Source organism: Pleurodeles waltl, chromosome 10 (assembly GCF_031143425.1).
Source record: "Pleurodeles waltl isolate 20211129_DDA chromosome 10, aPleWal1.hap1.20221129, whole genome shotgun sequence".
NCBI lineage: Eukaryota > Metazoa > Chordata > Amphibia > Caudata > Salamandridae > Pleurodeles > Pleurodeles waltl.
In genome coordinates, this window is record NC_090449.1 from 1,055,943,857 (window position 1) to 1,055,957,528 (window position 13,672).

Consider the following 13,672-nt stretch of genomic DNA (forward strand, 5'->3'; position numbering starts at 1 on the left):
ACAAGAGAAAAAGTGAAGAGAACTCTGTAGCCTAGCTAGAGATGAATAAAAACAACTCATCCAAGAGTATAAGGATTTGATTACACTCCAGAAAAAGAATTTCTTTACTGAGAAAATTAACTTAGCTAAAAACTTGTTGAAAGAGCTTTTTAAACTGTTAAAATACTTTCTGGGTCTAATTCAACGAATGCCCCGATGCATAGTCAATCTTTTTTGCAATAGGCTTGCCAGTATTTTTCAAAATAAAGTAGAGGCAGTCAATGGGGAATTTGACTATGGACCCAGTGTTAATACCTCTGGTACCAAAATTCCAGATACCACGAACACTAATGAACAAATCTAAGAAATGTGGTGCTGCTTATAATGAAACGCCACTTTTCCTGCACCCCTTAGCACCCTCCCTAACGCCACCATGTGTGTGTGGTATTTAAAATACGATGCACCATGGCGGTAGTTAGGGAACTAGCGTCAACATTTTTAATGCTAGTTTGGCACTTTGCAGTACTAGCGTCAATGATTTTGAAGCTAATCCTGCAAAGCACCTAGAGGTCCATTGAAAAGAATGGGAGCCTCATTTTAACGCCTACTCTGTGCAGGCGTTAAAAATGCCGAACACAATGGTGCAAAGAAATTATTTAGATTTCTTTGCACTATTTTTTTGCCCCACCCCCAACGGGGGACCGAACCCTTGCATACATTATGCCTCCCGCAGGCATAATGTGGCGCAAGGGGTTACAAAGTTGCGCAATGCATGCATTGTGCCACTTTGTAAATATGGTGCATGGAAAAAGCCACTTAAGCGCCGCCTTAGTGTAAATAAAAATTACGCTATGCGGCACTAAGTTGGCGATAGGGCCTCCTAAATATGCCCCTACATTTTTTAATTTTCCCCTGCTTACTGAAGGAGTGAATAAACTTATACTTCACACTAAGTCAGGGGCCCCTTCTGACCCTCTCCCCCTAAATGTCTGCATGAAATTGTGGGGACGGTGGCAGGTTCTCCCACTTCCCTTCTGGATAACATTATCTTATCCAGACAATTCCCCACTAATTGGAAAAAGCCCTCCATGCTCTTTTTGTTAAAGAAGGCCAATCTCAATCCTAAGGAAGAAATAAATGATCGTCTGATTTCTCGCTTGCCAATGCCAGCCAAAAGTCTTGAAAAACATCTTAATGCTATCCTCTCCGATTACTTAGATAAAAATGAAGTCTAAGATGGTGAGCAATTTGGTTTTAGAAAAAACCATAGCACAGAATCAGTTTTGGGAGCAGTCATTGAAGAGATTAGACCTATTATGTGCCGCGGAGTGAAGGCTGCGGTGGTCGTTTTGGACCTATCCGTAGCCTTCAACACAGTAAGCCGCTCTGTCATCGTAGATCCTTTAGAGGAGATAGGGATTGGTGGAACGGTGTTAGATCTGTTTCACTCTTTTCTTTTTAACAGAGAGCAATCTGTCTCCCTTGGAAAGTTCACATCTAATCCGTTCCCACTGCCCTGTGAGGATCCTCAAGGGTCATCATTGAGCCCCACGCTCCTCTATGTGTATGTAGTTCCTTCAGCCAGGCTGAGCCATTCTTTTGACTTTTCGATTATTGCTAATGCTGACGACACCCAGATTGTGGTGTCGATTTATAATGATGTTGAGGATGTTTTGCAACGCTTTAATAGCTGCACAAGCGAAGTTGTCTGTTGGATGAGACATAACTCACTCAAATTAAATTTGGATAAACTAGAGGGCCTCCTTTTTGGAAAGGATGTTTCCTTGTGGGACCCTTCTTGGTGGCTGCAACATCTGGGCCCCCTTCCTTCTCCTGTTCAACAAGTCAGGAATTTGGGAGTGATTTTTGACATTAATCTTACATTCTCTGATCAGATCAACACACTCTCATCCTCTTGGTTTTGCCTTTCAAGAATCTTGAGGAAGATTCTACCTTTTATTTCTTTTGATCTTCAGAAATCAGTGGTCACAGCACTCATACTCTCCAGGTTGGATTATTGTAATGCCCAATGTTTGGACAACAGCAACATTTCAGAAACAAACTTCAAATAGTACAAAATGCAGCAGCTCGCCTTCTTATGAGAAACCCCAAATTTAAATTGGTTTCTCACAAGTTAGTTGAGCTCCATTGGTTGTCAATCAACAAGTGAAATGCTTTTGAGGCACCCTGTATGGCCCATTCGTTTTTGCACATTACAGGCCCAAAGTACCTGAGGTAGAAATTCTCATGGTACATGCAACCAGGAGAGCGCTTTGATCCGCTGCATCCAAAACTGTGATTTTCCCCAAGTGTAATAAAGTCTCTTGGGAGGGTAGACGTTTTGTCCTTTCAATGTGCAAACTCTGGAATGAATTGCCCATCCAGTAAAAAAATCAGTCCAATCTGAAATGTTTCAGGAAACAACTGAAGTTCTGGGTCTCTACACTTTAGAACTAGTTTTAGGTTCCACTTAACTTATTGGTTTTATTTTTCTCTTATATTCTTCCTTTATATTCTTCTTTTGTTGCGTACCTTGTATATGCTAGCGCCAAGACGCCTTGCACATTTGTGCGCTTTGTAAATATTATCAAAATCAATAACTATTGTCTCCTAAATTTTGTTTTTAGAAATATCAACCCACTGAGGTTACTAAAAGAAAACCTTCACACAAATGGGACAACATTTTTGCAAATTATATTTAGGACTTGATATGTATGACAATGGACAAACCTGCAGTAGATATTCGAGTACAACTGCATTTTATGGGCCAGGTTTTACAGTGGGTTGTGTTTGAGGCACATTTAATAGTTTGAGGTATGAAGTTTTTGTTTATGATCACTAAAAACAAGGGAACATCCGAACCTTTTTTATTTGCATGAGTGCTTATGAGATGCCATAAGGCTTCAGACTTTTATAGTTGTGTCATTAGCTAATATCTCTTCACTTGTCCCAATTATCCCATTGAAAAAAGGTGTGTTGCTATTTTACAATTAAATGCATATTTTCTTAAATGCCATACTGAGATAGCAGTGTGAAAAATTTATGTAATTTCCTTTTGCCTAATTACACGAATTCTCAGAAAAATCACATGTAATAGTTCAGTTGCTACCATGGTCTATGAGAGGGTTTTAACCCAAACTGTCATTAACTATCCAATCAGGGGTAATGGTGCAATTTTGGGGATTTCGTGTAACTAGGGAATACCGACAGAGGAACTACCACTGTAGACTTTAGGGCTCTCCACTTCTGTTCCTGTGTTTAGTGCAAGAGACAAGCTGCATGACCACTTTCTGGCTGAGCATCCTGTGGTCTAGAATGGACAGTTAGTGAAGACATTCCGTTTATCCCTGTATACCCTTCAGTGTGTTTCAATAAACTTACCTGGTCCTGTTATGCTGCTTGTGTCCTGTTTACTCTGTTTTGTTTTCTTTTAACCTGCGCTCATGGCCCAGTGTTGTTCTCACAGTGGTGGTTCTTCTCAACTTCTTTCAGTTTGAAGAGAGCAGGCACCGAGAGCAGGATGGGTCATGGGCTCCTATGTTTATGACTGGAATAATCCCTTTTAATTGCTTGGATTTCACTTCTCTACAGCCTGTATTTATCACTGTTTGCACCTGTATTTTTTAGTCATCCTTTCCTTTAGATCTGTTAGAGCTGGCATTCTTGGTGTAGTTTCCCCCTAATGTTTTGCCTTCAGACCTCCTGTTTGCTGGCTTTGTTTTTGTTAGCTTTAGGATTGTGTGCACTTCACCACTGCTAACCAGTGCCAAAGTGCTTGTGCTCTCTCCTTACAACATGCTAGAATTGGCATATTTCATTTACTTGTAAGTCCCCAGTAAAGTACTACTACATGTGCTCAGGAACTGTAAATTAAAGGATACTAGTCGACCTGCAGCCATGATTGTGCCACCCACTTAAGTAGTCCCATAAACATGTCTGAGACCTATCATTGCAACTCGTGTGTACAGTTTTAAAACTGCCATTTTTACCTGGCAAAATATACCTTTTGCCAGGCCCAAACCTTTGTTTTTAATACAAATAAGTCACCCTTACAGTAGGCCCTGGACAGCTAAAAGGGCAGGGTGCTGTGTATTTAAAATGTTAACCATGAACTTTTAAGTTTTACATGTTCTAGTAGTGAAAAACTCTTAAGTATTTTTTCACTACTGCAAGGCCTACCTCTCCCATAGGATAATATTGGAGTTACCTTATTACATTTAATGAGCTGTAATTTTCAAATGGGAGCAGGGACAAGATCATGTTTGGTGTCTTCTTAATTGTAAGGAAAAATCCTCTCCTATGGTAAAGTCAGATTTTAAATTACAATTTTGAAAATGTCACTTTTAGAAAGTTGGCATTTTCCAGCCTTAGCCATTTAGTGCCTGCAACTTTGTCACATAACTGGGTGTAGCTACAGTTGGGCATTGTGTATTCCTCCTAGACAGCCACACAAATAGGGAGCTTGGGTGTGCCTGGATGGGCCATCACTGGTAGGAAGGGAGGGAGAAGCTACTTGAATGGGACTGTGCCCAGCCTTCACACAAAGGGCTGTATACCCCCGGACACACACATGCCTATATGATGATGTAACTTTTTCAATAGAGAAAATAATTTTCCTTTGAAAAACACCTTCTCACATTTCCTCATTAAGTATGGGGTAGTGTCAGTGCCACTCTGGAAATACTTTAAATCTTGCTGTTTAGAAGAATATTTTTACAAGAGATTCCAGGAAGGAAAAATACCTCAAGGAGGTATGTGGAAGGCCAGTAATTTATAGGTTTGTGGATGGCCACCTAGTTTTGCAGGTAAAACCAGCTGAAACATGTTCACAAACCTGCCACTGGTCCAAAATGTGTGGCTGCAGAAATTCCACCACACTGGCAGAATTTCTACATACACTAAAGCCATCTGCCTGGGTAAGGTTCCACCAGCTCTGACTGTTTAGAAATGTATGAATTTTTATGCACCAAGATTGAATTTAGTGTGCAAAAAGGTTTGCGACTTATGTGCATGTGAATATATTAATGAAATAGGTACTTGCTCCTACTGTGTATAGGGTTTGAAGTTCCCTCAGCTAGTCTAGCCTTGTTCATGCAAAACTCAATATCTTTACACCTATAGCAAATGAGGGCACCCTCTATTATTTTTGAGTGACTGAGACTAGTTTTGTGGGGGATATGGTGGTGTGTTTAGCTGCCGTCAACCCCGGAGATCTACAATTTTGGTGAAGTTTGACTCAGTGACCTTATTGTGACAAGTTCTTGAAGGGCATTCTGTCCTCTCAAAATGTGCAAAAGTGTGGAGGATGTTGGTTGACAGGTAGGGCAGAGAAATGCTGGGTCGTTGCAAGTTGGGGAATATATTGGAAGGGTGGTGAGTGGGGAGAGAAACAGGGACATTGGTTGGTGTTTCTGTAAAGAAGAGGTATGAGCACTGAGTTAACCATTGCAATCCCAAACAAGAAGACCACTTAGGAGACAGGAAGGGCCAAATTTTAGGAAATTATTGCAAACAATAAAACAGCCAGACACGTGGAGGTTCTAACTCTGCCACACAAGCATAGAAAGGACCATCACATCTTGATCCTGCTGCCAAAGCAGAGGATTTTTCTCCCCAAAGTGACTGCCTCTGCTAGGGGACAAGTCACTTCAGATGAAAAAGTCTGCAAGTGTAACCTGGTGGAGTTTCTTGAAGGAAATATAGGTATTGGGACTAAATCCCTGAACCCTCATTTGAAGCAGCTCTTTCATCTTGAAAGGTATTTCCGAGCATGACAAGATTACTTGTGTGCCTAATCTGTAAAACACTGCATAGAAGGCTTTACTTGTGATAACGCAACTAAGTATTAGGTAGTGGACAGATGGGTTCAGACCGGGTGACTTGCCTGTCAGTGTTCAAGTAGCCTCAAAACTGCTGACTGATGGACCCAGAGGTGGAGCCGATGGGGGCTCAGCCGGGGGTCACCTGCCATCCACTGCCCTTAAATAAAGAGGTAGGGGCACGGGGAGGGCTGAGCAGGCTCTTGCTTATTAGTGGTAGAGGTTCTGATGATGTCATTCTCTAAGTTGGTCTTACTGATGGGACAATGCCATCAAAATGTTCACAACACGCAGGACAGCATGAGCTGAAGAGTCTAGTATGGAGGTGTCTGAAATTGCTAGGGCACTGTAACATAATTTATTTAATCAAGTGGTGTGCAGGAGATCACTCGCAGAGGGAGACCTCATCAGTTGTTGCAATCGAGATTAAGTCACATCTCATGGAACTGAAGGCAGCTCCGGTACCTGTCGATCTATCAGGTGTTATCAGAGATGGGAAAATGCATTGACATGACACCAGAACAAGCGACAATGGAGTCTGGAAAGGAGCGAATATACCACCACACACGTCAAACACATAGGTAGTCACCTAGGTTGTGGTTGAGTCTGGACTCCCGCCTGATTTGGTCTGCTCCGAAGTCGAAAGCCTGTCCTCCTTCATTGTCATCATCCTCAATCCCGTCGACCACCCTAAGAACAGAGGAGAAAAAGACCATTAACGTTTAGGTAAAATCAGGATCCACAATAAAATGTAAGGGAGTGGTCCCCTGGAATGGTCTCCAGAGGGCAGCCATGTAGAACTAGAAGTCCATTAGAATGTAGGGAAATTGGAACTATTACTGACCGGCTTGGGCCTCTGGAAGGTGGGAACACTGGAGTAGAATATGTCAACTGTTAGGATCTGGGTGAGCTGAACATGTGACAGGGGGCACCCAAGGTCAAGAGACTTTTCATTAGAACTCCATACAGACCAGTCTGCCTCTGATGGCATTGCCTGAGAGTTGGCATGGCAGTTCAAAACACATCAGCCAATGTTTATGGGATTTTGACACAGGGCAGAGCAGCAAGTCACCTTGTTGCACTGCCCTGCATCAAAGGGAAAGGGCAAGAATATGTCGTATTAATGGTAGATGGTGCATTCCTGTCCCTTCCCACTGCACTGGTGCAGTTTTGGCAGCTCAGCGCCAAAGTAAGCACCCTTGCAACGTGGTGCAAGAGTGTCTGCATTGTAGACAGGATAGTTTATGTTTAAATGCATAAATAACTAAATGAACCAAAACAAGAACAAATGCAGAAAAAATAAAGTAAGACAAGGAAATAGATAAAGACAAGAAAGAAACAACTATATTAGCTCCATGCAAGCCCAGAGAAAATGGGTGTGTACCTGGGGCTGAGGTCTGGGGGGCCAATGTTGGTCACTGTGGTGAGGTGCAGTCGAAGGTTTTTATCTCTCTTCCTGCCGTTATACTGCGGATCATATTCTTGTCGGTTTCTTGTGGTGTTCGGGCTGCTGGACCTGATGGGTGACTTGAATGGGACCGTCCCCGAAGGAAACTGCCTTAGGTTCCCCCCAAGGGAGCTGTTGTTGCCTCCCGCCTTCTTGTACTTCGAAGTGGTTCTGGTACGGATAGTAGAAGGTGACCCCGGATCATCCTCGTCACCATAGTCTTCCTCGTCCTCCACAATGGAGGAGAGCCTTTTATTTATGCTTCCATTACCTCTGGGCTCAGTCTGGAAAGGAAAGAAGAACAGGTTTAAGTTCCTTTGATTCAGATCAAGGCCTTCCTCATGTTTTGTACTTTATGCAAATAATGCTTCAGTGGTAATTCTGAGTACCTTTGCAGGCCTTTCAAATAATTCTGCAGCACCCACTGCTATTGCCAGTCATTCAAGTGTTCTAGGGAGATATTTCATGTTAAATCCAGAGCTAAAACATCTGAGTCCCTTCACTGAACCAATTTGGAGAAATTCCAACCACGCTTAATGGACTTTAATTCATAGGTCTCCTTAGAACAGTCTTACTATGGCTGCCAGCTTACTGGGCTCCTCTTGTGTAGTCTTCACTGCTGTCGATCTCCAACAAAGTATTTTTTTACGTACCAAAATGAGAGGAAGGTCAGGCATTTTCAATGCAGGCTCCCCAACTTTGGAACTCACTACCAATGCCCATCAAAACCATTAAAGTCCATTACTATGTCAGTAGGACCAGAAGAACATTTCTTTCCCCCTAACAATATTTGTGAGGGTGGGTCTGGAATGCTGCGGATGAAATATCACCCTACACTAATACTGATCACCATAATATCAAGAAGGTAGGGTTATATGTAGGTAAGAACAAGTTTACTACACTTACCTCCATGTATATGTAGGGCCTTGGTTATATATAGATCATCAAGGTACATGATGTGGAGTTGATAAAGGTAAATCTTCACTTACTGCTGTATACTTACTTTGAACATATTTTGGTTGTCAGTAATTTGGCTACATTATTTTTTAGTATATTATGCTTGTCCCAGATATTCTGACATGGAAATATTTGTGAGTTGAAGTTCTTTTATCTTCATTAACGAGAAGCTCTGTCATCGGTGCCAAGAACCCGCAATAGTGCAGAAGAGACAACTAACATATGATGACACAACACTGCTGCTGCCAGGTAACATTGCAGCTGCTGAGCTTCTGGGCCTTCTGGGGGTCATTGTCTACTTGTGCTGTTGGGTCACCCATGAGGTGGCACCTGCTGCCCCTGTCAAGATTCTGGGTGTTAAGGAGCCCAAGAGGGAGGAAGAGTCCCTCAGTGGCCATACAGTGGCACCTGGACCTCAAGCGAGGGATCCCTTGAGGGAGGGGATCCTATTACTCCTGCAGTGCTCAGAGTGGATCACTTCTTGCTCACCCTCAGGCATCTTACTATATTCATGTTCTAGTCAGAATCAAGTTCAGGACATTGGTACTCATCAGATTTGGCCAGAGTATTAGCAAGGCCACACTTTGCAGTATGTTTCTTTTTTGGTATTAGTATATTTTTTTTGCTTGAAAAAAGTATTGATTTTAAAAACAAAATAACATTACAGTTCATTAACCTCTCCCATCCCTCTTCCCCACCACCCCCTAAACAATGATTGAGATGTGAGTCACATCATCTGCAAATAAATATAAGCCCATAGATAACATTGGATCACTTAAACAGCATAATTGGTACTATTTCATCAAATTACAGCAGATCAGCGTCACAGATATCTCATGTTAGTCTTAAAGTATGTTCCTAACATGAGTTTGAGATCTGTGGATGGAAGTTTACCATGTGCCCCCCTTTCAGAAGGGAATTGCTGAGGGAAAATCTAACCAGGTGAGAGGGTTACTGTTTCACAAAGGGCTACCTGTGCAACTGAGCATTTCTAGTGCATCTCAATATTTTGCTCTAGGACGACAAAGAAAAAAATGTTCCAGGGTCTTCTTGAAATATATTTTCAAACCTTTCATAGGCTGAACGGTATCTACAATTCTGAAAAAGTCAGAAGCAAGAACGAACTAATTAGTGACTTTTGCAGAAAGGCAGAATTCAAGAAGAAACCAAGTTGTTCACTTCTGATTATCTCAGTATTATTGCTGTGGATGTTTTTACACAGGGGTAGAATGTAAGTGCCAAAGATGACTTCATAACCACTAAAGTGGCACTGATAAAAACTGAAACATAGGTGTCATCTCTGCTTGCTCTGATTGGATTTCGATAAGGTATGAATTGTGGGGGAGGGGTTCACAAAAAGGTACTTGCCAGGAGTACAAGTATTTGGACTTTGAATCTATTTCGTGACCTGATCCTAAATGTAATAACTATTCTAAAGTCGATGTTAATTTGTATTAAATCATGTTTAGCAAGAGATATATCTACTATATACTATCAAACAGAAGAAGAATTAGATGGGAGACAGGAATTTCCTCTTACAAGTCTGTCCTAAAAAAAGAAAAACTTGGAAAGGAAATATATTTTTGTGCAGCTGCAGCTATAAAACAGTAAATTGTGAAAATCTGCTGGTGTACGTGGTTTCTAAGCAGAGGTTGTGTTGTGCAAAGCTTGTATTGCACGAGCGAGGTCTCATATCGACCCAGTCACTGACCTAACCATGGTTTGTGGAGTTTAAGACTCTTCCGACGTGAACAGCCCGGCGCTGTTTTTCTCTTGCAAATTACCTGTAAAAGTTGTGTCGTTTTCTCGCCAGTTAATTAAAAAAAAACATTTTCCTTACTACTTTTAAACTGAAAGGATGTTGGTATTTTTTTTTCTCTCAAAACCCTACCAGAAAACGAGTCCCAGTCATTAGGGTGACAGTCTCACTCCAGGCCAATTACACTGTCTCCAGCCCTGAAGCTTTCACCTTTCAATCTGTGATTCAGGTGTGTTAACTTAATGGAAGTAAAAGAAGACTACGTCACCCAGAATGCACTAGGCTCACTCTGCAACTTCTCATGTACCTAGATTGGACCTTCGTGCACAGTATCGCTGCAAGGATGCCATGATGCAAGCAAGCGAAATTAATCCTGTTGTTGGGATAGTAAAAAATATATATATATGTGTCAAGGTTGACTGGACTCTGGTTCCCGGTGTCACTGCACCCGCTGCACCCGGTGGTATCAAGGCACCTGTTTATGTAGCGCAGCACTTTCCTGTGAAAGCGAATGCTCACTGAATATAGAGCTGATGTCAGGCTAATGTTTTTCACAAATTTTCAGGCCACAAGACGTGTGGCAGCAGACTGTATCAATGGGGAAAGTGGGACAGAAGAAAAGAAATGAACTTGTTTAAGAGTTGTGCAAATTGTTTCTGCTGCAGCGCTGCCCACTTCAGCTTTTGGACTTCAAACAACTTTACCTCGTGGTTAATTTTCCCAGAAAATGTTTTGAAGGAGAATTTCAAACAAAAACATTTGACATTTTTCTGGAGAATTGTCTTGGTCCAGAGAGGTTTGGCGCGGTTATTCCACACAACACTTACTTTAAGTTGCCTTTTCATTTGTCATTTTTAAAGTTTGGCCACTTTATGGGTGCGATCTTTTCAACCCACCCGATGTGGTTGTAAGGTGGGGTGACAGCTGCTTAGCACCATTTTGATAAAAAAATGATGTCTAACCGCTTGATTTGCGGCTAATGAAATGAAGAGAGACTGAAACGACCCCCCGCCCCTCCTTTCATCTTTGGTGGATGGAGTGACGACTGCCAACTTTTCAGTACTGGCAGGATGGTGAGATGAGGAGCACATGGTTGGGCCTCACTTTGTATAAGGTGAAGGCAGAGCTGCCCTTCCCACGGGCATCCTCAAGGGCACTGAGTACTTGCCCCCAGCTAGCGCCTACTTGCAGATGTGCCATGCCTGCTGCCTGCCCTTCCAAGAGGAGAGCAATGCAGCCAGCTTCTTAGTTTGACATCTTCTTTCCTTTATTGAGCGCTACTTTTCATTGCAGGAGTTTCACATATGTCCTTAATATGGCACATGAGACGTGCCCAAGGGTGATTGCAGATAATGCAGACATCATGTGAAGATCACAACACAATGTAGGAATCTATACCTCCAGCAAAGAGAGCGTGCATCGAGTGCTGGAGAAGAATGCAGAGAGCATGATCCCTCCATGTCCTAAATGACCCATGACCTCCTAAATACATAAATGGCACTCCCGAGTGTATAAAGGACGTTTCCAGGCCTCTTTCAAATCCTAGAAAGGACTCCTACTGTTCTAATGTCCAGTGCCACTTTCAAATCTCATGATGACTTGATGCCCCCTTCCAAATCCCCAAATGACCCCAAATTGACCTCCTAATTTTCCATATGACTGCCAACGTGACTTTGAAAACTCCTAATGATCCCAAATGTTGCTTGCAAGTGTCCAGTTAGTGTGGCACCCCTAATACCTTTCTAAGATCCCATGTGACTTTCTAATTATTATTTGGTTCCAGGCCTCCGGAAGGGAGGGGCGGAGAGGGCGTTATTCCAAGGACTCATGCTTTTTTAGGACCCTGCTCTATACATTTATTTATAGATGTTGAATCAAGCCCACCCTGTTTAATAATGATGAGGGAGCTAACACAGTCACACCTATAGATGGCGCCAGATGCTGGTGTTGTCAATATTTCACTTTTCATGAAAGATGTTTTTTAACTTAGAAACAAGTGTTCATGCTGTGCGGGACTGCCTATGTCACTTTTGACCTGGGCTTCGGCAAAGCTTCTGAAATGCCTGATTGATGTCCGAGAGTCCCTTCCAACTTCCCAAATGACTTGTGGTACCATTTCACTAATGACTAAGAAAACTGCTTCCATCAAGCCCGACCGACTCCAAAAGTGTCTTCGAAATTCAGACACTTCTGGCTGAAATACTCCCCAATCTTAAAATGACTCCCAAAGCCATTTTAAAATTAAAAATTCTGAAGTGCTTCTTGGGACCATCCTAAATTTAAATGTAACCCCAATGCCTTCTTCAGTTCAGTTTAAAAGAGCAGCTCAAAACCCCTTCCAAATTCCCCTTTCTCAAAAAAGTCTCTCCCCCCGTTCCCATTTGAACCCTACGGCCCATCTGTTCTGCTACATTTTTTCCTGACAGTTTTTTGCAGCTGAACCTTTGGGCTTGGGGCTTAACGAAGAGTTAAACTATAGGAGAGAGAGGTTCAGCACTTTTGTGAACATGTTACAAGAGTGGAGACCTTTGTCAGTTCCTAACAGGTCCAAAGGTATATTTGATGAGTTAAAGTCACATTGTGGGATAGGTACAGGAACTGCAGAAGTCCCGGGTAACCTGCGGACCACACGTTTCAATACTAGTGGGGATGACCCAGGGATTCATCCTTCTACATTTGATCCAACGATCTGCATTCAGTTGGGGGGTGCCAGCACCTGTTATGTGAGCATCATCTCATTTTAGTCAGCGGTGCACGCTATGTAAATGGGAACAGCACTATATTCTCCCCATAATTCAGATTACGCTAGATTAAACACATTAACATAGCGTTTTACTACCGCATATTCTCTCTAGACACTTTATTATCAAATTTACGTTTCTAGACTTTCTGAAGTTGAACAAGCTTTTTATTGAAAATAATAATTTGTGCTGTGGGCCTCCCAGGCAGCGCTGAGGTTTTCAGTGTGCTGCATTATTCATACAGACAATTACATTCAGCTGCAATGTTCACCCTTGAATAAACGTGAATCGCTATTGTTTCATTTTATGCTATTAGGCCAATGCTACTCCTGAAACCTCCCATGTACTACCGCCCAGGAGCCAGCATCCTTCTGAGAGCTGACAGAGATGCAGTCCCACCCATCACACCACAGACAAGACATCAGCGTAAGGTCAAAGTCGAGCATCATGGAACAAGGGATCTCAGCTGATGCATAGTTTTACATAGCACTATACAGGGCCTTCTGTGGTGTTTTGGGGGCCGAGTTATAAACTACTTGCGGGCCCGCTTTTTGTTTCTAATGCAAAAGATGAGACATCCCCAACTCCTAAAGGCCCACATTGGCCCTCTAAAATTCCCAAATAGCTCTCGCCCCTTCTAAGTTCAGGAATGACTCCCCAGGGTCCAGTGGCGTAACGAAACGTGAGAGGCCCCCCTGCAAAGTACATGCAGAGGGGGGGGGGCGGCACCACAGGGGCTACAGTGGATTATGTTACGCCATGCCAGGGTCCTTCCAAATGCTCCGCTGACTATGGCCAGGTTATTTCTTTGTCCGTGCAGCCAGCCATGCTGGTGGAACTCCTCTTGTGAACCAGTGTGAGAGTCTGCTGTAGAACAACCTGGCGTCACACAGACCAAAAGTCTCACTTTACTACTTTTTGGTAATCACAAAGATAAGTTACGAGTTGTATCTTTATGTCCGCACTCGGT

The 13,672-nt window shown here is 42.6% G+C and overlaps 1 protein-coding gene across 1 annotated transcript in view; it reads right to left on the bottom strand.

Moving 5' to 3' along the window:
• Positions 1-13,672, bottom strand: part of KCNH8 (potassium voltage-gated channel subfamily H member 8) — a 915,601-nt gene that overhangs the window by 62,425 nt on the left and 839,504 nt on the right. Inside the window, exons 13-14 of the mRNA XM_069212070.1 lie at positions 7,183-7,529; positions 6,388-6,488 (exon numbers count right to left, since the gene is read on the bottom strand). Coding sequence (XP_069068171.1) covers positions 6,388-6,488; positions 7,183-7,529 — 448 coding nt within the window. The remainder of the gene's footprint in view (positions 1-6,387; positions 6,489-7,182; positions 7,530-13,672) is intronic.